General features: G+C 47.1%; 1 protein-coding gene and 1 long non-coding RNA gene across 3 annotated transcripts in view; one reads left to right on the top strand and one right to left on the bottom strand.

Moving 5' to 3' along the window:
• The window catches only part of PHAF1 (phagosome assembly factor 1), a 37,062-nt gene that overhangs the window by 8,205 nt on the left and 3,563 nt on the right, over positions 1-25,294 (top strand). For both annotated transcript variants that reach the window (XM_050774950.1, XM_050774949.1), the window contains 11 exons: positions 1,079-1,161; positions 6,437-6,520; positions 11,157-11,200; positions 12,312-12,391; positions 13,003-13,097; positions 14,383-14,480; positions 14,570-14,682; positions 20,179-20,312; positions 20,700-20,783; positions 24,304-24,386; positions 24,846-24,889. In XM_050774950.1, the coding sequence (XP_050630907.1) occupies positions 1,079-1,161; positions 6,437-6,520; positions 11,157-11,200; positions 12,312-12,391; positions 13,003-13,097; positions 14,383-14,480; positions 14,570-14,682; positions 20,179-20,312; positions 20,700-20,783; positions 24,304-24,386; positions 24,846-24,889 (942 nt within the window). The remainder of the gene's footprint in view (positions 1-1,078; positions 1,162-6,436; positions 6,521-11,156; positions 11,201-12,311; positions 12,392-13,002; positions 13,098-14,382; positions 14,481-14,569; positions 14,683-20,178; positions 20,313-20,699; positions 20,784-24,303; positions 24,387-24,845; positions 24,890-25,294) is intronic.
• Positions 22,198-24,100, bottom strand: LOC126945044 (uncharacterized). Its single transcript, XR_007722278.1, has 2 exons — positions 23,984-24,100; positions 22,198-23,156 (listed from the first exon to the last, which is right to left on the bottom strand). It is a non-coding gene; the product is annotated as an uncharacterized LOC126945044 (long non-coding RNA).

The raw sequence follows: 25,294 nt of genomic DNA on the forward strand, positions 1-25,294 counted from the left end.
TCACCATGTTGGCCAGGCTGGTTTCGAACTCCTGACCCCAAGTAAAAAAAAAAAAAAAAAAAAAAAGTTAGCTGGGTGAGGTGGCTACACTTGTAGTCCCAGCCCCAGCTACCCGGGAGGCTGAGGCAGGAGAAATGCTTGAACCTGGGAGGCGGAGGTTGCAGTGATCCAAGATCATGCCACTGCACTCAACCTGGGCAACAGAGCAAAACTCCATCTTAAAAAAAAAAAAAAAAAAAAAAGGCCGGGCGCGGTGGCTCAAGCCTGTAATCCCAGCACTTTGGGAGGCCGAGACGGGCGGATCACGAGATCAGGAGATCGAGACCATCCTGGCTAATACGGTGAAACCCCGTCTCTACTAAAAAAATACAAAAAACTAGCCAGGCGAGGTGGCGGGCGCCTGTAGTCCCAGCTACTCGGGAGGCTGAGGCAGGAGAATGGCGTAAACCCGGGAGGCGGAGCTTGGCGGTGAGCTGAGATCCGGCCACTGCACTCCAACCGGGGCGACAGAGCGAGACTCCATCTCAAAAAAAAAAAAAAAAAAAAAAAAAGATGCATGGACCTTTTTTACATTTTACATTTTTATTTTTTTAAAGCTTATTAACCATGATTAGTGTTAGTCTCTTTTATGTGTGACTCAAGACAATTCTTCTTCCATTGTGGCCCAGGGAAGCCAAAAGGTCGGGGTTTCACCATGTTGACTAGGCTGGTCTTGAATGCCCGACCTCAAGTGATCCTCCCGCCTTGGCCTCCCAAAGTGCTGGGATTGCAGGCATGAGCCACTATGCCTGGCCCATGCATGATTTTTGTGATATCCACCACCACAGATAAGCAAAAGAGTCCTTGCATTCAAAGAGTTGGACACCTGTGCACAGTCCAAGTATTCTCTTAGTGCTTGCTGCTTAACTTTATTGTAGCTCTTACTGCTTATTGAACTCTTATTTACTCATGTATCTGTAGACCTTAGTAGCCCCTAAACATCCCCAGGCTTTACTATAGGGACCAGTGCCTAGTGAAGTGGTAGATGTCAATAAATGTATAGCCAAAATAACCACACAGGTTTCTTGCTTTATTTCAGGAATGCCTCTGGCTCAGGCAGTAGCCATTCTTCAGAAGCACTGTCGCATCATCAAAAACGTCCAGGTTCTCTACAGTGAACAGGTGAGTGGTGGCTGATTTGTTTATTGAAATAGCATCCCTCGGCAGTGAGTCACTTCCAGAGCTGATGCTTTGGGAAAGGCTGACTGGCAAGGATAGCTGTGTTCGAATGGGAGAATCTCTAGCACCAGCCAGTTATCAAGTACCTTTTCTTTGATTCTGAAACTTTTGCTCTTGATTTTCTAGTGCAGCTAGATTTGGAAGAGCAGTAATAATTGAACCTGTGTTTTACCTGTGCTCAACTTGCCTACAGGCCCTTAAACAGGGACTTTTCAGTGGTAGGTTGCTTCAGAGGCTGTCGCTGGTCTTTTAGGGTGCTTACCGTCCACTTCCGTGTTTAAAATTGTCTTTTCTGCTTTGTTGGTTAGTTTGTGTTCAGGATTGTTGTAGTGCAGATCTCTAGTGAGCACAGCATACCAGATTTGAAAGGAAACAGATATAATTCACCCCTTTATCTCTCTCAAAGTGTAGTCTTCCCATCACTGGACTCTCCGAAATCTGCAGTTGTGTGACACAGACCATGTGCCGCCATGTTGAACAGCCTTTGTGGTGTCCTATGTGTCACAAGCCTCAGGGAATAGTTTTGAGCCTACAGAGGCTAAAGGATGTCCTCAATGACTTCTCTGAGACCCTTTGAATACTAGTTTGATTATTTCAGTTCTATTTGTTCCAATTAGTTTCAGATCCTAAAGCAAACAAATGACAGCTTATTTCTGACATGAAGAATGTTATAAATTATAGGTGGGCAAAATTTCTGAGAGGCTTCTCAGTTTGGCTTGGAGCAGAGTCGGAATTGAGCCTGTTACCTATACCCAGAGATTACCTTCTGCCATGTTGTACCCCTCTACCAGCCTAGTGAGACCCTCATGTGAGGGATCTGAGAGAACACATGCTTAGTCTCCAAGCAAGTGCTTGAGTATTCATGTGGTACCTGTGACAGAACAGGGGACTTGTAGGAGTGCGCAAGGTTTCTTGAACCAGTGTGAATTCTCAATGCCAAAGTGGATTCTCATTAATTTTATTTATTTATTTACCTTTTTTTTTTTTTTTTTTTTTTTTTTTTTGAGACAGAATTTTGCTCTTGTTGCCCAGGCTGGAGTGCAATGGCGCAATCTCAGTTCACCTCAACCTTCACCTCCTGAGTTCAAGCGATTCTCCTGCCTCAGCCTCCTGAGTAGCTGGGATTACAGGCATGTGCCACCATGCCCCCGCTAATTTTGTATTTTTAGTAGAGACAGGGTTTCTCCATGTTGGTCAGGCTGATCTCAAACTCCCAACCTCAGTTAATCCACCCGCCTCGGCCTCCCAAAGTACTGGGATTACAGGCGTGAGCCACCACGCCTGGCCTATTTAACTTTTAAGAAAATGTATTTTACTTTTTTTGAGACACTATCTTGCTTTGTCACCCAGACTAGAGTATAGTGACACGATCACAACTCACTGCACCCTCAATCCCCTAGGCTCAAGTGATCCTCCCACCTCAGCCTCCTGAGTAGCTGGGACCACAGGTTCATGCCACCATGTCTGGCTAATTTATTTTTATATTTTGTAGAGATGGGGTCTTACTATGTTTTCCAGGCTGGTCTCAAACTCCTGAACTCAAGTGATCCTCCCACCTCGGCCTCCCAAAGTGCTGGATTACAGGCGTGAGCCACCATGACCGGCCAAAATTTTTTTCTTTTTTCTTTTTTTTTTTTTTTTTTGAGGCGGAGTCTTCACTCTGTCACCCAGGCTGGAGTGCAGTGGTGTGATCTCGGCTAACTGCAAGCTCCGCCTCCTGGGTTGGCGCCATTCTCCTGCCTCAGCCTCCCAAGTAACTGGGACTACAGGTGCCCGCCACCGCGCCCAGCTAATTTTTTGTATTTTTAGTAGAGATGGGGTTTTCACCAAAATTTATTTCTTATATCACCACCATCATTGTTTGTTATTCCAATATTTGGGTATAAACAGTGCTAGCATTAAGCTGATTTCCCCCAATATCTTCTTTTTTTTTTTTTTTTGAGACGGAGTCTCGCTGTGTCTCCCAGGCTGGAGTGCAGTGGCGTGATCTCGGCTCACTGCAAGCTCCGCCTCCCGGGTTCACGCCATTCTCCCGCCTCAGCCTCCCGAGTAGCTGAGACTACAGGCGCCCGCCACCACGCCCGGCTAGTTTTTTGTATTTTTAGTAGAGACGGGGTTTCACCGTGTTAGCCAGGATAGTCTCGATCTCCTGACCTCGTGATCCACCCGCCTCGGCCTCCCAAAGTGCTGGGATTACAGGCTTGAGCCACCGCGCCCGGCCTCCCCCAATATCTTCTAAACAACTTTAACACATTAGCAAATATGGGTTTGACCAGGCACCGTGGCTCACACCACTAACCCCAACACTTTGGGAGGGCCGAGGCAGGAAGATTGCTTGAGTCCAAGAGTTTGAGACCAGCCAGGGCAACATAGTAATTCCCCATCTCTACAAAAAATTAAAAATTAAAAATTAACCTGGAGTGATGGCGCACGCCTATAATCCTGGCTATTCGGGAGGCTGAGGTGGGAGGATTATGAGCAGTGAGGTATGATTGTGTCATTGCACTTCAGCCTAGGTGACACAGCAAGACCCTGTCTCAAAAAAAAAAAAAAAAAAGGAGGTTTTGAGTCTGAATCCTGATTTAGATCTCTGCTTTTCTCATTTGTAATTCATGAGAGTTGTGGCATATTAATAAGTAATCTAGTTATCTTTCTGTAAAACAGTATAGTTTCTTGATAATAGAATAATCTTTGGGTTTGTTTGTTTTTGAGACAGAGTCTCGCTGTGTCACCCAGGCTGGAGTGCAGTGTCACGATCTCGGCTCAGTGCAACTTCCACCTCCCAGGCTCAAGCAATTCTCCTGCCTCAGCCTCCTGAGTACCTGCGATTATAGGCATATGCCACCATGCCTGGCAAATTTTTGTATTTTTAGCAGAGATGCGGTTTCACCATGTTGGCCAGGCTGGTCTCAAACTCCTGGCCTTAAGCATTCCACCTGCCGCGGCCTCCCAAAGTGCTGGCATGAGCCACCACACCGAACCAATGTGATGCTTCTTAAATTTGGATCCTGTTCTCTTCTTCTGCCTACTTTCTTCCCTTCCTTACCCATTTGTCTCTTTGTTTCCCAAATGCAGAAAACATTTTGTCTGCATTAAACGTTTCAGAAATATCTTCTTGTCTGTATGCAAATCACACCTTGGAAATGAAATGTCAAGTACATCCCATCTTTCTTAGAGGGATAAGGTATTAACTAGTAGCAGATGCTTTTTCTGAACTGCTTCATATGGAGGACAGCTAGGTTACTGGAAGAACCTGCTTAAATGCCACATAGTACGTGTGTATTTTGGTTTTAGAGATATAAAGTTTAATAAAACATTGACTCTGAGAGTAATTTGATTGCTTTTGAAAATTGCTAGGTTATGTCCTGAATTATAACAATGCCAGGGGAAAAAAAAAGATCAGATCTTGGGAAAGTATAGGAAAATCCAGATCCTGGCACATTCCTTCTCCAAGCAAGATTCCTGAGAGACTAAAATGTTGCTTCACTCTGCTTACTTCCATGGAATGGCTCTCTCCAAAATGGAACTTTGTGTTCTGGGTTGATACTGGTAATCCAAGGTCAGAGTTCATTGTTCCATTATCTTGCTTGAGACCTAATGGTTTAGACATTCATATAGACCTACTAGAAAATTATAACATTCTTTCTTTAGTTTTTGTCAAGCATGATGGTACTACCTGGGCCTGCTGCCTTGTGGGGATCATTGGGATGGAAGGAAGCAACCTGCACTAATCCCAAAAGACTCTTAGGAGAGAATTTCTCCAATAAGGCCAACACCAGCAGTGACTTGTGGCCTTCCAGCCTGTGTCTTTGTCTCTGATAGCCATATCTCCATCATTCACTTTGTCTAACTTGAGAAGCTCTATAAAGAAACTAAACTTTTGGCTGGGCGCAGTGGCTCACACCTGTAATCCCAGCACTTTGGGAGGCCGAGGCGGGTGGATCACGAGGTCATGAGATCGAGACCATCCTGGCTAACACAGTGAAACCCCGTCTCTACTAAAAATACAAAAAAATTAGCCGGCCGTGGTGGCGGCGCCTGTAGTCTCAGCTACTCAGGCGGCGGAGGCAGGAGAATGGCGTGAACCCAGGAGGCGGAACTTGCAGTGAGTGAGATTGTACCACTGCACTCCAGCCTGGGCAACAGAGCAATAGTCCATCTAAAAAAAAAAAAAAGAAAGAAACTAAATATTTTGAGCAGCTATGTGTTAAAGAAGGGTGGGGTTTTAGATGGTGTTTTTCTTTCTACTATTGGGCAGCCTCGATCAGGGCTGTGGAGAATCTTCAGACATTGAATCCTTGAATTAATTGAATTGGACCAGAAGCACGCAGATGGGGCAGGCACAAGAGGAGAGTGCTGTGTGCTCGGTATTGGGCTAGGTGCTTTCTGACCTACTGTCTCTGTCCTCCTAGCAACCCTGGAGGGAAGAGATGAAGGTATTCCTATGAAGAAACCAGAGCTTAGAGAAGTTTTGAGAGTTACCTAAGGTCACCAGGGTTCTATTCACTGCTTTGTTCTGCTACTCCCCTCCCCCAGGATTCAGAGGGGGCAAATGCAGAAATGTGACTCTTTAGATCTTAGATTTAGGCTTTTCAGGAAGAAGCACATATGAAATGGGATGGGAGGTTGGTGGGAGAGAGAAGAGGGATAAGAGGGTCATCTCATAATCAGATCACAGTATATTTCTTTGTCCTAGAATTTGATCTAAACCATCAAAGAATAAAAATGTGTTGCCTGTGGATGGTACGAACAGCCCGAGTGTGAATGGATGTAGGTTCAGCTGATAGGTGTAAGCAGTATCTACTGAGTTTAGATCCTGGACTAGGCCTTTTCACATGACGTGTATTCCTCATCAACTGCTCTGTAGGTTCGATGGCAATGAACTTCATACTGCATATGTGGACCCTGGATCCTGAAAGGAAAATGACCTGTATACTCATATAACTTTGTCCCTTTTCCCAGGTATTTTTACTCAAGCCCAGAAGGGAGAGGCTCTTTTCATCCGATATTAAGAAACAGCAGCTGCAGGCTAGAAGTAAAAAACACCATGTATTCATGCAGCAGTTTTTTTCTGGTTTCCAAGCATCATTAGCTGGAGGAGAGAGGGACTGCCTGCACTTAGATATTCCCTGTGTGTTGCATTTATATTGTAAGGCTTTCAGTAGGTGTTCGGTGAATAAATCAGTTACTCAGAATGTGTTTTATTTTTGTTTTGTAGTCTCCTCTAAGCCATGACCTCATTCTTAACCTGACTCAGGACGGGATCAAACTACTGTTTGATGCTTTCAATCAGAGACTTAAGGTAACTATAAATGACAACTAATGTTTCATGTCCAGCTGGGCCAGTCTTTCTGGAGCTGATTAGTATGTGCTATTGTGACATGTTTCAAAAACTTATAAGTAGGTGTGGACTTCTTTAGTTCAGAGATCACTACAATGTAGGGAACTGAAGCTGTGCCCGTTCCCCTAAAAAGAGGGAAAATGGAAGTGGTTGGGATGGTCAAAAAGAGGCTGGGAAGAGCTGCTTTCCCAGGCTCCAGAGGGGAAGGTGAAAGAGTGTTGAAGATTTGGGAAACATGCTGTGGGGAAGGGGCTTTCATGTCCAGGAAAACAAGATAGTTTTACTTTATTCTGTTGTCAAACACTGTAACTTGGTTAGAAAATGGAAACTGTTCTTCCTAGAATGCTGGGGCTTGGGTTAACAACACCAGCAATGAGTTGATTCTTTAACCCTGAGGAGGAAATGTAATAAAACAACTTACTAATATGTGGGGCTATCTTAATTGGCATTTGAGTGCAATTTGCTAATACCTGTTTCAGTCCAGTCTATTTTTTTGTTTTATTTTGTTTTGTTTGAGATAAGGTCTAGCTCTTTCACCCAGGCTGGAGTGCAGTGGCTCAATCTTGGCTCACTGCAACCTCCACCTCCTGGGTTCAAGCAATCTTCTGCCTCAGCCTCCTGAGTAACTGGGACTACAGGTGCACACCACCACACCTGGCTAATTTTTTGTATTTTTAGTAGAGACGGGGTTTCACCATGTTGACCAGGCTGGTCTCGAACTCTTGACCTTGTGATCTGCCCGCCTCAGCCTCCCAAAGTGCTGGGATTATAGGCATGAGCCCCCGCGCCCAGCCCAGTCTTTTTTTTTTTTTTTTTTTTTGAGACAGAGTCTCGCTCTGTTGCCCAGGCTGGCATGCAGTGGGGCAATCTTGGCTCGCTACAACCTCTGCCTCCCAGGTTTAAGCAATTCTCCTGCCTCAGCCTCCTGAGTAGCTGGGACTACAGGTGCGTGCCACCACGCTCGGCTAATTTTTTGTGTTTTTCATAGAGACAGGGTTTCACCATGTTGGCCAGGCTGGTCTCGATCTCTTGACCTCATGATCCACCCGCCTTGGCCTTCCAAAGTGTTGGGATTACAGGCGTGAGCCACCGTACCCAGCCCAGTCTGTTTATAATATACTCTGTTTATAAATGCCTGGGCCTCACAGGTTAGTCATGTGACACCAGAGTCATGCCTCAAAGTCATGAGGTTGAATGGGCCCTGGGCAGTGGCATGCCAGAGTTGTTGTCCTTGGGTTACGGAGTAGCCTTTCCAAAAGACTTGGGTACTTCCCAGTTCTCATCATCCATGTCACAAGTGAACTGCTAAGGAGAGAAAACAGAATGTGGAAAGAAAATCAGTATGTGGAATTAGAATTCCTCATTCTATCCTGTCTTCATGGCCAGAAGTTCCACACTGGGAAAGGGCAGAGGATGATCATCAATATGGCATAATCACTAATTGGGGGGAAATTAATCTAGTAACATGGAAATGCCTTTACAAGTAGTCATTTCCCTTTGACTTGGTAAAAGTCCACTTTAGAAAATGTAACCCAGAAACACTGGGGGAAAGTAATGGCATTTCATGGTAATGAGAAGCTGGAAGTAACCTAAATGGGCAACAAAAGGGATGGCCAGCAGCCCATAGAATCACAGCATGATGAAGACAATGTCATATGTTTAGTGAGTGCTTAGTACATACTAGGCACATGGCTGGGTGTTTCACACGCATTTTCTAATTTAATCCTAACACGCCTGTGAGTAGGAACTGTTTACTAGCAAGACAACCGAGGGACAGAGAGGATAAGTAGGCTACCTGATGCCAGGCTTTTAACTCAATATTGACAATATGTGGTAGCTGACCACTTAGGCTCTGTTGATGGGTCTGGGAAATAAATGAGAAAAGCTGAAGAAATGTACAGAAGTGTGAGGAATGGGAAGTACCTTTGGATAGGAAAGGAGATAAAATCGAACCGGCAATCCTCTTCTGCTTTCTGTGGGATCCCCATGAAGGAGAGACTGGGGTCCTGCCTGAGTCTTCTGGAAACTGAGCAAGTAATCACCCAGATGTTTTTGGTTGGCACCAGCGTGACCTGACCTGTCTTCCTGCCCTTCCATCCAACACCTTGAGAATCCGCCTCTTCTGATGCTGCCTCCTACAGTTGCTCCCCACCCCCTGCCTCAAGCCTAAGAGAGACAGCCCTGTGGAATGAGGCTTTATAAGTCACAACCTTTACAGCCACCTGTCTTTTCCATTTTTATCTTGGCTGCTGCCACATCTCATCCCCTCTGGGGAAATCAGGAGCTTCTGTAGCCCAGAGGTGGAAAATTATGGGTTTTAACCTTCCCAGGGGCTTGTCCCTGTAGTGCAGCAAGCTCCAAGAGATGAAATCTGCTTATTGATGCTCCTGGTGACATGAAGGACTCCAGGGTGGCCAGCACTCTGGGTCCATTGCCACAAGTACTGCTTCATGCCCTGTGATTAGCTCTGGTCCACTCTTTTCCTGTTGATCAGGCAGGGTCGAAGCACCTATATGTGTTGGATCCATATGGCTGTTGGCAGGTGGGGTGCCAGTGATACAGGAGGAATATCGTGCAGGCTCACTTGCACAGGGCGGGTGGTGGGAAGCTTTGGGGGATGATTGGCTAGCTGTAGGGATAGAAGTGAGGGAGGTGAGTGCCTGCGCCTGCTATGAGCCTTCTGGCTGAAGGTAGCGGCCCTCTGCTAGACGAGCCTCAGTAAAATGGCATGCCAGTTTGGCATGGTATACTCCCATGCCCAGATATTTTGAAGGGGACAGTGACTATCTTCTGAATCATAGCTGTTCCCCTGCCCTTCCTTCCACAGCCCCTCCTGGCACTTCTTTTCATGCTTTCAAGCTTCACACCAGGCAGAATTGCCTAACATGAATTGAACACCTTCCCTATGCAAATTAATGAGTCCCTCAAGGGGCTTAACTTAGTGGACCAGTTAATAGAATACACAAGTAGGGAGGAAAGGGTTCATTCCAGTGCTGTGATGGCCTAGCAGAGGGAGCAGTTCTTTCTAGCAGATAGGATCAAAAGAGCTACATTGTAGGCAAGAAGTTTCCAATTTGGTTCAGTGTTGTGGTCTCTAAATAAAGTTAGGGATAGGGTCTCTGGCCAAAAGTGAACCTACTATCTATTATGTCTCAGTTTCTGTGGCAGTGCCAGATATTCCTGCATACAATGCCCCACAGCCTCTTCCACAATCAGGGTCAGATTGGCAGGACAAACATATTGAGCCAGCTCTGCTTGTGTCTCCACAATGAGAGCCAAACCTCCCAGCTGGAGGATGGTAGATGGTGCTCTGAGCCCCTACTTGTGCTGCTGGCTGCCAAACCCTTGACACCATTGCATGGAGGACTTCATAGTGCTTATTACTTGGCACCACTGATGGCGGAGTGTTAGGTGATGCCTTTTCCTTTATCTCTGCCCTGCCCTGAGTTCTTTGAATTTCATCTGAGGCTGAACCCGTTAAAGAGCAAGCTTCACAAAGGTCCTGAGGCTTTCTTGTTTCAACCAGATCCTCTTCATCAGGGACATAACTGAATACTGTCACACTTGTGTGACAAATACTATGGCTTGCTTTCTAACGGGATAGACCTCCCCCTCCATCTTTTTGTTTTGTAAACAAAATCAACTTCAAAATAAGCTTCCTTCCTTCCTTCCTTCCTCCCTCCCTCCCTCCCTCCCTCCCTGCCATCCTTCCATCCATCCATCCATCCATCTCACTCTGTCGCACAGGCTGGAGGGCAAGTGGCGTGATCTCGGCTCACTGCAAGCACCAACTCTCGGGTTCAAGCAGTTCTCCTGCCTCAGCCTCCTGAGTAGCTGGGATTACAGGCGTGTGCCACCACACCCAGCTCGTTTTTGTATTTTTAGTAGAGACAGGGTTTCACCATGTTGGTCAGGCTGGTCTGGAACTCCTGACCTCATGTGATCCACCCACCTGGGCCTCCCAAAGTGCTAGGATTACAGGCATGAGCCACCGTGCCCAGCGAAAATAAGCTATTTTCAAAAGCAACCTGACCTGGGTTTTAAAATGCAGCAAAGTATGAGATGGGAGGAAGGGAGCTTAGTGTCCAAAGCAGAGCCTTAACAAGCTTCATGTCTGTGAAAGAGATCATTGTCCTATAGGGTAGTGTGTGCTCCAGCCTGACCCAGGAGTGGATTGCATGTAAGAGCCTTGACCCAGAGCATCCATGGACATCTGTTGAGCAGTCCACTAGGAGAGGGCGAGGAGGTTATGCTGTGTGTTTTCTCCTCAGTTTCAAAATGAGAACAAAGGACTGTCATGGTGGCTCATGCTTGTAATCCCAGCACTTTGGAAGGCTAAAACAGGAGAATCATATGAACCCAGGAGTTTGAGACCAGCCTGGGCAACATAGTCTTTTAGTTTTGCTAGGATTCTATCTCTACAAAAAGTTTTTTTTAAAATTTTAAATGAGAACAAAAGACAACATGCAGTGCTTCCATAAAATTTCTATTAGTAATAGATTTTTTTTTTTTACTAGTTATTCTATAAATGTATTTTTAATTGTTTTTAGTCTCTCATCACCTTCAGAGCATTGACAACTCTTAAACTTTTTTTTAGGTGATCGAAGTGTATGATTTGACTAAAGTAAAGTTAAAATATTGGTAAGTTTTCTCCCCTGCTGGTATATGTCACACTTGGTATAGACAGTCCATATATACTACCTTTGTTAAGTTAGTAAAGATTCACATCTGTCACAGATGTGAATTATAGCCTGGTGCCATGATTTCCTGAGGCAACCTTCAAGCCTGCTCAGTTTCCTGGAGAAGAGAAGTAAACCTCATTAAGAATACGTGATGTGTTTAACACTTCACGTATATGTCATCTAACTTAATCCACTCAACAAAGCCAGACCTCAGCTCAGAGGTGATATGACAGTCTCCTCAGTCATAGCTGCCCTCCCTCTGACAGCCTCTCTTATCACCTCTTTTCATGTTTTCATGAGTAATAGAGGTGGTACAAACCAGATAGGTCTGACTCCAAATCCTATGCTGAAGAGAATGCCAAAGAGACCACCATTTTAGAGCTCTAATGTACTTTTTAGAATTACAGCGGGAATGACATGCACAATCCAAAGTTGTTGATCCCCCATTATGGCAAGGCAGCATGCCCCATCTAAAAATCTAGAATACTCCTTTATTTTTCTTTTTTTTTTTTTTTTTTGAGACAGAGTCTCTCTCTGTCGCCCAGGCTGGAGTGCAGTGGCGCCATCTCGGCTCACTGCAGCCTCTGCCTCCTGGGTTCAAGCAATAGAATACTCCTTTCAGTAAGTCTCCTTAACTGGCTTCCCTTTCCCTTTTTGAGGGTGTGAAGAGGACCTGATTCCTGGGGCAGGCTCAGGCAGTTTTGCTGATAGAGGAGTAGACAAGCAAATGTGTGGTACCACTGGCCCCTGCAGGTTCTGGTTGTCTTTTAGTTTTACTGGGGCTTTCATACCTCAGAGTCTGGTGGCTTCTCTTCTCTACCCTCTTCTTAAGAGTCACTGGTGTCTTAAAGCCCCAGAAGATCAACTGTGTGTATCAGCCTCATGAGAATTGACCTTCTCCTGACCTCATTCTCTTATTTAAAAATTCTCTAATTAAACTTTGTATTTTGATATAATTAGAGACTCACCTGCCTGCATCTTAAAAATAACTCTCCCAGCTACTATCATCTCACATGATCTGTGAGCCCATCTTGTGAAGCCTAGTATTAAAAAATATTTTTGTTTTTCAGTGGCGTGCATTTTAATTCTCAGGCCATAGCTCCTACCATTGAACAGATTGACCAGTCTTTTGGCGCAACCCATCCTGGAGGTAAGCCAAGTCCATCTGATTCCTCTGGTCATCAGTGGCAGTTCATAGCAATAAACCTGCCCAGTAGTGCCATCCCACCCCACTTGCTGGAGTCAGGCTCCCATAGGATTGTGGGGTTGGTACTTGGGTGTGAAGGAAAGATCCTCCCCCTTGTTTTCAACTCAGTAGGTCAGTTCAGAAACAAGCTACGGCCGGGCGCTGTGGCTCAAGCCTGTAATCCCAGCACTTTGGGAGGCCGAGATGGGCGGATCACGAGGTCAGGAGATCGAGACCATCCTGGCTAACCCGGTGAAACCCCGTCTCTACTAAAAATACAAGAAAATTAGCCGGGTGAGGTGGCGGGCGCCTGTAGTCCCAGCTACTTGGGAGGCTGAGGCAGGAGAATGGCGTGAAACCGGCGGGGCGGAGCTTGCAGTGAGCTGAGATCGTGCGCCACTGCACTCCAGCCTGGGGCACAGCAAGACTCCGTCTCAAAAAAAAAAAAAAAAAAAAAAAAAAAAACAAGCCACAAGGAAGGTGTTGTCAGTCATCACTCCCTGCCAGGCTGGTTTATGTTAGCCATTTCAGATGCCAGTCAACCATGTTATTTTCTTCTCCCTCACCCCCAACAGTGTACAACTCCGCTGAGCAGCTCTTCCATCTCAACTTCAGAGGACTGTCTTTCTCTTTTCAGTTAGACTCATGGACCGAGGCTCCAAAGTATGAGGTTAGCCCTTCCTGTCCCCTGGTGTTTGTTGCCCAGTGTCTGTGTGGTATGGCTCAGCAGACGGTGTCATGGGATGGGGATAGACGACTGGGTATTAGATAGGCAGACTTTCTTTGGTTTCCATGTATTCGAGCTCTTTACGGGACAAGGAAGGGGCAGAGTGGGTGGGACTGACAGAGGAAGAACAATGCTCAGGCTGGCATTCCCAGGAAGAGGATATTTGCCACCATGGAGTGAGGTCAGGCTCACTTTTCAGAGATAAGTTCATTCATTCCTTATTTTCAAACTCCTAATCAGCAGTTTTCCTGGTTACCTAGAATCTGGAGATTTCATCCTCTGGATTTTCAATTACCTTTATTTTTGCAGACATTTCATTCATTCTTAGGGCTGTGAAAATGATAAGCTTTCATAATGCTTATTTTAATTAAGGAAGCATTTCTGCATTTTCCCCTATGAAGAAAAGGAAAACTGACCAGGTGTGGTGGCTCACGCTTGTAATCTCAGCACTTTGGGAGGCCAAGGCGGGAGGATCACTTGAGGTCAGGAGTTGGAGACCAGCTTGGCCAACATGGTGAAACCCTGTCTCTACCAAAAATATTAAAAAAAAAAAAAAAAAAAAAAGGCCGGGCGCAGTGGCTCACGCCTGTAATCCCAGCACTTTGGGAGGCCGAAGTGGGCGGATCATGAGGTCAGGAGATCGAGACCATCCTGGCTAACATGGTGAAACTCTGTCTCTACTAAAAATAAAAAAAAATTAGCTGGGCATGGTAGCGGGCGTCTGTAGTCCCAGCTACTCAGGAGGCTGAGGCAGGAGAATGGCATGAACCTGGGAGGCGGAGCTTGCAGTGAGCCGAGATTGTGCCACTGCACTCTAGCCTAGGTGACAGAGCAAGACTGCATCTCAAAAAATTAGCCGGTTGTGGTGGTGCATGCTTATAGTCCTAGCTACTCGGGAAGCTGAGGCAGGAGAATCACTTGAACTCAGGAGGTGGAGGTTGCAGTGCGCTGAGATCATGCCACTGTACTCCAGCCTGGGCAACAGAGTGAGACTCTGTCTCAAAAAAAAAAAAAAAAAAGAAAAGGAAAGGAAAACAAAGCAGAATTAAAGGTGGACTTGCATGGTTTTGGGGAGTTTACTGACCCAGAGCCAGAGAGCCAGGTTTGAGGATGTGCTTTGACCCTTTGACCTGAGCAGCTCTTGAAGACCATGAGTGACAGGGAAGACCAGAGCCTGAGTCCCATGACCTGTAGTGCCCTAAGTAAAACTCTTGACCTTTGTTTGCAGCCCAATTTTGCCCATGGCCTGGCTTCTCTCCAGATACCCCATGGAGCAACTGTAAAACGAATGTATATCTACAGTGGCAACAGCCTACAGGATACCAAGTAAGTGTAAGGAGCATGAGTTTCATGCTAAGGCCTGGGCTGCCTAGGAGAAAGAACCAAGCCTCTGCTCATTCTGTGCCTGTCCCCAGGGCTCCCATAATGCCTCTGAGCTGTTTCCTGGGCAATGTGTATGCTGAGAGTGTAGATGTTCTTCGAGATGGAACTGGACCTGCAGGTTTACGACTTCGGCTACTTGCTGCAGGTCAGTGACTGGCTTTGAGGTTGGTACATTCCCCATTATACCTATGTTGAGACAGTCTAAAATCCCATGTATTTAGGATGTGTCTTAGTCCATTCAGGCTGCTGTAACAAAATACCATAAACTGAGTGGCTGCTAAACAACAGAAATGTATTTCTTACAGTTCTGGAGGCTGGGAAGTCCAAGATCAAAGCACTGGCAGATTCAGTATCTGGATGCACCTGCAGTCTAGTTCATAGAAAAGACTTCCTCATATGGTGCAAGGGGCTAGCTAACTCCGTGGAGTCTGTTTTGTAATGGCACTGATCTCAATCCTGAGGTCTCTGCTTCCATAATGTAATCACCTCCCAAAGCCCTCCCCTCCTAATACCATCACTTTGAGGGTTAGGATTTCAACATATGAATTTTAGGGGAACAAAAGCATTCAGTCCATTGCCACATAGTTGGTAGAAGGCAAATTATGCAGATGTTTATGGTTAAAGCTTTTGTTTAGTTTTATCAAGGGACTGGACATAGTTTTTAATTAGCAAATCTTAATAAGCAACAGCACTGCTTCTCTCAGCATGCACATAGGCCTGCTGTGTGCTTATATAGCTTCGTGGCAGTTCCCAAGTGTTTCTTGAAGATGCATCCTGTGGGTTGCAGTGCTACTACTCTCCCCTTTTTCCTTTTTTTCTTTTTTTTGAGACAGTGTCTTGCTCTGTCGCTGAGGCTGGAGTGCAGTGGTGCGATCTCAGCTCACTGCAACCTCTGCCTCCCAGATTCAAGCGATTCTCCTGCCTCAGCCTTCCAAGTAGCTGGGATTACAGGCGCGCATTACCACACCCAGCTAATTTTTGTATTTTTAGTAGAGACGGGGTTTCACCATGTTGGTCTGGTCTCGAACTCCTGATCTCATGATCCACCCGCCTCGGCCTCCCAAAGTGCTGGATTACAGGCATGAGCCACCGGACCTGGGCAGCTCTCCCCTTTTTTCTACCTTTTGTTTTGTTTTGTTTTAAAAGAGATGGTCTCATTCTGTCATCCAGGCTGTAGTGCAGTGGTGTGATCATAGCTTACTGCAGCCTTAAAACTCCTGGGCTCAAGTGATCTCACCTAAGCCTCCAAGTAGCTAGGACCATAGGTACGTGCTACCATGCCCAGTTAATTTTTGTGTATGTAGAGATGGGTCTTTCTGTGTTACCCAGAATGGTCTTGAACTCCCAGGCTCAATCAATCCTCCCTCCTTGGCTTTCCAAAGTGCTGGGATTACAGGTGCAAGCCGCTACACCCAGCTTTTCTCCCTGTATTGCCGAGGCCTGTGTGCTGCAGTGGAATACTGTGGCCTTGAACTCCTGGACTCAAGCAATCCTGCCTTAACCTCCTGAGTAGGCTACAGGCACGCACCACCATGCCTGGCTCCCTTTTTCTACCCTTAATGCTAAGTTCTCAACGTAGGCAAGCAGACGGGACTTGTTGAATTGTGGTTTGGCCACACTTTGTCAAGAGTTTTGCCAACCATGAGCAACAACAACAACAACGAAAAGACAGAGTTGGCCAAGCGCGGTGGCTCATGTCTGTAATCCCAGCACTTTGGGTGGCCAAGGCAGGCGGATTACTTGAGGTCAGGAGTTCAAGACCAGCCTGACCAATATGATGAAACCCCATCTACTAAAAATACAAAAATTAGCCAGGCGTGGTAATGCGCGCCTGTAATCCGAGCTACTCAGAAGGCTGAGATGGGAGAATCGCTTGAACCTGGAAGGCGGAGGTTGCAGTGAGCCGAGATAGCGCCATTGCACTCTAGCCTGGGCAACAAGAGCGAAACCCCATCTTACAAAAAAAAGAAAAAAAGAGTTGTCACCTTCAGTAGCTGGTCCCTCCAGGATTCATGCCTCATTTTGTGACTTTCCCATGCCTGGCCAATGTCGGCTGCTTTTGGTTGTGAATTGTGCTTAATGGGACTGGGAGCTTCAGTGTGGAGTTTGTTCCCATAAAGATAGCTGAGAACCTTCATGGAGCTCATAGCCTAACCAACCAGCATTTGTTTTCCTGCATCCTGAGGCATTGTTCTTTTTTGTTTTTTTGGGGGGTTTTTTTGCTGCTTTTTTCTTTATTTGAGACATGGTCTCCCGCTGTCACCCAAGCTGGAATGCGGTGGCACCATCATAGCTAAGTGCAGCCTTTAACTCCTGGGTACAAGGAATCCTCCTGCCTCAGCCTCCAAAGAAACTGGGACTACAGGTGCACATCACCACCACACTCAGTTAATTCTATTTTTTTGTAGACATGTAGTCTCCCTCTGTTGCCCAGGCTGGTCTCAAACTCCTAGCCTTAAGTGGTCCTCCCACCTCAGCCTCCCAAATGGGTCTTAATTATTAATAATCTGGTATATAAACTCTGAGCCCACTTCTGTGAATGATTAGATAGTTCACAACCTCCAGGTTAAGAATTTCTTAAAATGTGATTTTCTAGCCAAGACAGAACAGCTACTTAAAGGAGTATCACACTTGAGCTGTGGTTTTGGGGTTTTTTGTTGTTGTCGTTGTTATTTTTTGAGGCTAGAGTGCAGTGGCACGATCTCAGCTCACTGCAACCTCTACCTTCTGGGTTCAAGCAATTCTCATGCCTCAGCCTCCCAAGTATCTGGGATTACAGACGTGTACCACCACGCCAGGCTAATTTCTGTATTTTTAGTAGAGATGGGGTTGCACCATATTGACCAGGCTAGTTTCAAACTCCTGACATCAAGTGATCTGTCCGCCTCAGCCTCCCAAAGTGCTGGGATTACAGGTGTGAGCCACCGCGCCCAGCATGAGCCATGGTTTTTGAGAGAATTGAGATGTGACAGCAAGGTCAAGTGATTTAGTATGTTTTTGCCCAAGAGGATCACTGCTTGAAACAGCAGGGTGGTCAAGGACCAGGGTCATTAATCATCCCAGATGACAGCAGGAAGAGCCTGTTAAGGGTGGACTCCCAGCCAATTATGTCTGCCACCTTGTATAGCACATTCCCAGCAGTCACACTGCTCACTGCTTACACTGTCAGCAGGGCAAACGATTTGTTAAGTCAGGGCCTCAGAGGGTTATCGTCTTCACTGAGAGTTTCCTGTGGCAAGCACAAGTTTCTTGACCCACTCATTTCTCATATCCTTCCTTATGGAATATGGCTGCAGTGATGGTTTTAAGGCAGGGAGTCAGTTCAGCCATCTGGGTCTCCACAATAATTTGTAGAAAGATACACTCTGGGGAATCACAATCTAAAAAGTAGCCTGAAACTGGGGGTAATTCTACCTAGATATACTTCAAGCAGAGGGAGACAAAAGAGAAGACTCACCTGTAAAGGGTTCCTTCCCTGCAGCCCCCATCTGTCATCCACACGTATCTGGCACCTGAAGAAATGTGTTAGGCCACTGGATACTTTGGGCCCACAGTCCAGCTTGACAGGACTTTTGGTGGGTTCTATAGGTCACCCAGGCTTGCCTAAGCCTTTATTTGCCCCTCAGTGTATACTTGCTGAGAATAGAGATTCTTGGGTTAGTTGAACTCAGTACCTAGTTATTTCAGATTTGGGTTCTCTAAACCTTCTGTATATAGCAAATGGATTGTTACACATGAGAGAACTTTGACAACTGTAAAGCCTTGTGCTGAGTGAGATGGTGTCAGTGATTATCATGGCACCAGGAATTACAATCCTTCTCAGATTCTTTGCTTCCTTTTTTTTTTTGCTGGGGGCTGGGAGCAAAACGCCTTGTCTCCCCCTCCACAAAATGGGGAAATGTTTACTGTTGGTGTGTCTATTACTGTGCTACAACCACTTCTACATCTGTATGTTTGTGTGTGTGTCATTAACTGTAATCATTTCTGAAATGTTGTATTAGAAAAAGTCAGAGCTTAAAGATTCTTCCCAAAGTATAAACTTTTGGCAAATCAGAAGGTCTTTTATTCCTCTACTTAGCTCGTTTGTCCCTTTTGAGTGATAATGGCTCTTGTCTGGGTTGGAGGGCTCTGTCAGGTGTTTTTGTAGAATTAGGGAGTCAAGTAATGCATGCTTCACTCTACTTGTTGATAGAGCAGTCTTAGAGGTTCAGTGTCTCTATTAGGGGTTACCATTGAGAGTACTTTTGTATCTTTTTTTTCTTTTTCTTTTCTTTTCTTTTTTTTTTTTTTTTTTTTTTGAGACGGAGTCTCGCTCTGTCGCCCAGGCTGGAGCGCAGTGGCCGGATCTCAGCTCACTGCAAGCTCCACCTCCCGGGTTCACGCCATTCTCCTGCCTCAGCCTCCCGAGTAGCTGGGACTACAGGCGCCCACCACCTCGCCCGGCTAGTTTTTTGTATTTTTTAGTAGAGACGGGGTTTCACCGTGTTAGCCAGGACAGTCTCGATCTCCTGACCTTGTGATCCGCCCGTCTCGGCCTCCCAAAGTGCTGGGATTACAGGCTTGAGCCACCGCGCCCGGCCTCTTTTGTTTTTTTTTTAAAGACAGTGTCTCACTCTGTCACCCAGGCTGGAATGCAGTGGTGTGATCTTAGCTCACTGCAGTCTCTGCCTCCGGTGCTCAAGTGATCCTCCCACCTTAGCCTCCCAAGTAGCTAGGACTGCAGGAATGTGCCACCACGCCTAGCTAATTTTTGTATTATATTTTGTAGAGCCGGGGTTTCACCATGTTGCCCAGGCTGGTCTTGAATGCCTGAGCTCAAGCAATCCACCCCGCTTGACCTCCCAAAGTGCTGGGATTATAGGCAGAAGCCACCGCACCCAGCCAAGAAGTACCTCTTAACATAAATCTTTGCATCTTACCATAGTTGTGTGATGATCTGATTAAGGTCTTCTCTAGCACACATAAGCTCCAGTGATGGAGCTTATGGGGAAGAAACAGCACTGCCTTTTTTTTTTTTTTTTTTTGAGACTGTCTCTGTTACCCAGGCTAGCGTGCAGTGGTGTGATCTTGGCTCACTGCAACCTCTGCATCCCGGGCTCAAGTGATCCTCCCACCTCAGCCTCCCAAGTAGCTGGGACTACAGACACCCAACACCATGCCCAGCTAATTCTTGTATGTTTTTGTAGAGACAGGGTATCACCATGTTGCCCAGGCTGGTGTCGAACTCTGAGCTCAAACAATCCATCCACCTTGGCCTCCCAAAGTGCTGGGATTACAGGAGTGAGCCACCATGTCTGGTCAGAAACTGCACTGCTTTTGTTCACTTTTGTTTCTTCAACATCTAGCACAATGTCCTAGCACATGGTAGGCAATAAAATAGTTAGTGAATGAATAAGTGAATGAAGTCTTCAGAGCTTCATGTCACATGTGGAGGATTGAATAAGTCCCTGGCATTATTTTGAATAGATAGTGATCTCTTGTACAGTCTTAAGCCCTGGTGACCTGATGTTTCTGCTTACATGCAGTCTTGCCCCTTGCCAGACCTAATAATGTAGCATGAAGCCAGTAGCTTCTCTGGGGCCCCCAGAGAGGGTCTCTGGTCCTAACCATAACCTGACAACCTCTCTCTTGTTTTTTGCAGGTTGTGGACCTGGCCTATTAGCAGATGCCAAGATGCGGGTATTTGAACGTTCAGTGTATTTTGGTGATTCCTGCCAAGATGTTCTTAGCATGCTTGGCTCTCCACACAAAGTCTTCTATAAATCAGAAGACAAGGTAGGGGAATTATGTTGCAGTCTCTCTCCCTCTTTTTTTAAATCAACACCAAAGTAAACTGTTTGCTATTTTCCCATAGAAGTTGTTCTAATTAAAGCTAATGGTAAAGTAAATTGAAAACTGTTTTCTAACCCCTGTAGTCTAATTACCCTGACTCTGTCCCTCTCCATAGTGCCTACCTTTCCTTGGAGACCAAGGCAGTCCATAATCAATGACAGCTGGCCCCCTCTCCTCCTAGACTGGTCAGCACCAGGAGCTGAGACTCCCCACACTCTTGCTTGTACCGCAGCTTAATGTTACTCATGGAACACAATTTGTAGACTTTATGTTAATCCAGAACTATATTAGAGGGATGGATTTTAATTTATGGTTATTTTTTCCCTACAGATGAAAATTCATTCTCCTTCCCCTCATAAACAAGTTCCATCGAAGTGCAATGACTACTTTTTTAACTACTTCACTCTTGGAGTGGTAAGTTGTGATTCCTCAGAGAAGCCCTTCATTTCTATTGGTGTGGACAGTGCACTTTTGCAGATTTGTGTGTCCACATGCAGCTGGAACCATGGGCATTGGAGAACCTAGTGCCAGCTGGCTTTGCCCAGGGTTGTTTTGCATAGGCTCTGGTACTCCAAAGTAGACCTTTCCCGCAACCAGGATTGCTCAGGAACGCTAGGTTCCCTGGTACATACTGACTTCTTTTCTGAGAGAAATACGTTCCACAGATGGAGGCCTTGGAAATCATTCAGATTAAGCTGTTTGGGGAACTGCCCTTTTGTAAAGCATAGGACCCTCTTCTTGAGTCACAAAATGGAGACTGAAAAGGCTTGGAGACGTGTGAGGTGTGCTTGTATATTTTTAGAGGACACCCCAGAGGCATTGCTGTATCCCTGTGCTCTGGACCCAGGGAGCTGGATGTAGCTGGTAGCTGGCCAGTGCGGACAGCCCAGCTGGTGGGTAAGATGCAGACATGAGAAATGATTGTGTAAACAGTGTTTCAGCAGGAAACATCTCAGAGGGCAGGGCTGGCCTGGACCATGGGTCTTGTAACCTTTGAGTTTTCTAGGGTCTGAGGTCCTGAGGCAGCAAAGAGTAGATTCCAGAGAGGGAGTGAGGAGAGACTGAGTCTGTCCAAGTGGGAAAGACCAAACACAGGAGCCAAGAGTAGTAGTGTAGCTGCTGTCGGGTCATGAACTCCTGAGAGTAGGATGGCGGCAGGAGGGAACAGTGCTGTTGCAGCTGGACCTCTGGTTCAAGGGCCAGTGATGATAGTATCTCGAGAACTTTAGGGTGTTGCTTTTCCAGCTGGAAACTTCTGTGGCCGGTGGCGCTTTTGCCCCAATTTTTGCTTGGTCCCACTGGGCTCATTCCGCTCACTCAGCCTGGCAGGTTGCGCTTGGCTCATGCTACCGCCCTGGATCCCATGCCTGCCAAGGGCAAACCAGGCATGGAATGGCAAGGGGTGTGAGCGAGTGAATGTGGCGTCCGGCCACTGCGCCCAGCCAGGCACACTGACTGCTGTGGTGGGGCGAGCGGCTCCAGGCGCCAGCATAGGCACCGGCTCCATGTAAGGGTAAGGCTAGATCACATGTACTGCAAGCAGCTTCCATTGCTGGCACCTGTGTCTGGACAAGGAGAACGCAGTGACACCCGGAAGCTTGGAGACACCAGGAACCACAGAGCCCCAAACAGGGTGTCACAGCTCTGGCTCGGGGAGCTCCTAGGTCTGGGCTTCCTGAAGGGCTGCAGCTCTTCTTGTTGCTCGCAATGGGGAAAGCAGGGCAGGGCATTTCAGCCCTATTTATGTTACACTTCTTTCAGTCCCACCATTCAGTGGGTCCCAAGTTCTTGTCCTGCGTCCAGGAAGATTGAGGTATGCAAACAGCTGGAGGGTAAGCAAAAAGGAGAGGAGCTTTATTGAGCAACAGAACAGTTCAGAGGAGACCCATAGTGGGCAGCTCCTTTCCACAGGCAGGTCGTCCTTATGAGTGTCCAGCTCTCAGCAGAGAGAATACCCATAGTGGGTAGCTTCTTTCTGTAGGCAGGTTGTCCTGAGGAGTCAAGGAGACCTGAAGTGGGTAGCTCCTTCCCACAGCTGGTAGTCTTGACGTCTGTCCAAGTCTGGCTGAATCCGGGGTTTTTATGGGCTCAGAAGGGAGGAAGTGCTTGCTGATTGGTCCATGAGCAGGCCCGCAAAAAGCACCATAAATTCTCACTCCACCCACAGATTCTACCCAGAGCTGGCAGCCCGGCCCCCAGGCCTTAGGCCATCCCTGGCTTAAAGGTGGGGTTTCACCTGGGACCCAGCCCTTTCTGCCCAGGAGCCCTTCTGCTTCCTACCGCCATCAACATGCTATCCATGGTGCCCATGCTGTGCATGCCGAGGCAGCAGGGGGCTAGTGTGTGTCAGTGCCCCCCTGAGCGTGTGTACTCCCAGCCAGGTTGCGACAGCGCCTGGGCTGAGCCACAACTTTGCTCCTCCCCAGAGCAGGCACCGGGAGTGGGGAGAGGCTAGGGAGTAGAAGCAGACACTGTCAAGCCTGCCAGGGCAAGGGGCCTTCTGGGGTCCTGAGAGTGCAGGGATGCCAGGGTCTGGAGTTGCAGCTGGGAGGCTGCAGTTACACCGAGGAGCATGGGCTCCTGCCCTGCCAACTCAGTAGAGGGCAGGGCTCTCACCTGTTCCCAGTTCCCACAGACTCTGCACAGTTCTATGGGAAAACAGGTCCTGGCCACACTTCTGCTGCAGTCAGCATCCTCACAGCGGCCGCTCCAGATGGGCCATTGCTGCCATCAATAGGTGACAGGGAAGATGGAGAGAAGGGACTGGCCACAGTAGGACTTAGTTGGCTGTGGGTACGGGGGTAGAGTCAGAGGTGACCCTGAGGTCACAGGCCCAAGCAGTTAGATAGATATGAAGCTGGGAAGGGTAGGGGATAGGAGGGAAGTATTCACTGGGTGGCATCAAATCCAGGTCCAAGTCCTGGAAAGAGGTCAGGCTCTAACTTCAGTTCCTGGAGTTGCTGACTCCCACAGAGTGTGTAATGGAAGCCAGGAGGATCTGATGGATCGTGGAATTCAGAATAGTCAGGTGGCCTTGAGCCAAGAACCAGGTGACTTGGCCAGCATGGTGGCTCACGCCTGTAATCCCAGCACTTTGTGAGGCCAAGGTGGGTGGATCACCTGAGGTCAGGAGTTCGAGACCAGCCTGACCAATATGGTGAAACCCCCATCTCCACTAAAATTACAAAAACTAGCCGGACATGGTAGTGTGCGCCTGTATTCTCAGCTACTGGGGAGGCTGAGGCAGGAGAATCGCTTGAACCCAGGAGGCAGAGGTTTCAGTGAGCCAACATCGTGCCACTGCACTCCAGCCTGGGCGACAGAGGTGAGACTCCGTCTCAAAAAAAAAAAAAAAGAGGTGACTCTCAATCTTCTTGGTAGCCTTAGAGCCAAAATCTGCTCTCAGTTAGATTTTTTTTTATCAGGTGCCATTGGCAGGAAGGATCTCCCTTACGTTTTTGTTCCTAAGAACTGGTAGCTGCAGCCCCTGTGCCTGTCAGGTCTGTAGATGGTTGGGTCCCCACTTCATTAGCCTGGTCAACATGGTGAAACCCCGTCTCTACTAAAAATAAAAAATTAAAAAAAAAAAACTAGCTAGGCGTGGTGGTGAGCACCTGTAATCCCAGCTCCTCGGGAGGCTGAGGCAGGAGAATTGCTTGAACCCAGGAGACGGAGGTTGCAGTGAGTTGACACGGTGCCACTGCACTCCAGCCTCGGTGATACAGTGAGACTCTGTCTAAAAAAAAAAAAGAAAAGAAAATGTCTAAAAGCTGGTTGGCCTGTCCCCTGGACTGTTGTCTGGAAGAAAGGTGATGCCTGCAGGCATTCTCACTGTGGAGTGGAGTGGATGTCCCAAGTTGGGCATGCCCTTGGAAAGGCCTCTGCCCTGCCTCAGTAACATTCCCTCCTTGAGTACCCTTGTTTTCTATTCCAGGACATCCTCTTTGATGCGAATACACACAAAGTGAAGAAGTTTGTTCTACACACCAATTACCCTGGGCATTATAATTTCAACATGTGAGTACACCTGTCTGTACCTTCCCCTCTGTAAAGTTGAGTTTTGGACTGAAAACCCCAGGAAAGAGCTTGTGGCTTTGGGTGTTCACTAATTTATCTACATCTGAATTCTTGCTGTTTCATGGGAAGTGAATTTCCTGAGTGCTTGCTGTGTTCCTGGCACAGGGTCCAGTGCCTTATATCTCTCTATTTGAACCCATTTTATAAATAGGGAAATCGGTTCAGAAAGCTTGATGTCTTATCCAAGGTCATAGGCTCTCCAGAGCCCAGGGCCAAGATCTTTTCTGTTTGACTTCCATGCCTAAATCTGGCCTCTCTCAGTGAACACTGTCAGGGGCTCAGAGCCAGGTCTTTGGGCAGGTGTGTTTGGTTCTGTTTCTCCTGGGGTATGGGGTTGGAATATGGGAGTGGCCAGGCCTTCTAGGAGGCCTAGCCTTTACCCATCTGCCTTCTCTCTAGTTATCATCGCTGTGAGTTCAAGATCCCACTAGCCATAAAGAAAGGTGAGTAGTGAAAGCTCTCAGGGTAAGGGAGGGGTTTTAGAGTCTGTTTTCCACTATGAGAAGGGAGAAAGATCGAAGCAGTAGTTGGGCGTGTAGAGCCTCTGCCCATGGCCTCAGTTCCTCTGGGGTGCACTCATTGTTCTGGGGGCTGCAGTGTTCTTGGTCTGAGTCTCCTAGAGGCCCTTGAGGCCTTTTCCTTTGACTGTGGGATTGCTGGCCTGTGGAGGGGGGAGTTTCTTATCTACAGATGATCATCCAGGGGCCCCCAGCCTATCCTTGTTGCCTGCCACCCACTGGCAGTTGGTGTAGCTCACACCTGACTGACCTCCCTTCACCCCTCCATCCTCTTCCACCCTGGAACTCCAAAACAGCCTGTTAGTCCTCCCCATGTACTCCAACCCTAGT

The sequence above is a fragment of the Macaca thibetana genome, chromosome 20 (genome assembly GCF_024542745.1).
Source record: "Macaca thibetana thibetana isolate TM-01 chromosome 20, ASM2454274v1, whole genome shotgun sequence".
Lineage (NCBI taxonomy): Eukaryota > Metazoa > Chordata > Mammalia > Primates > Cercopithecidae > Macaca > Macaca thibetana.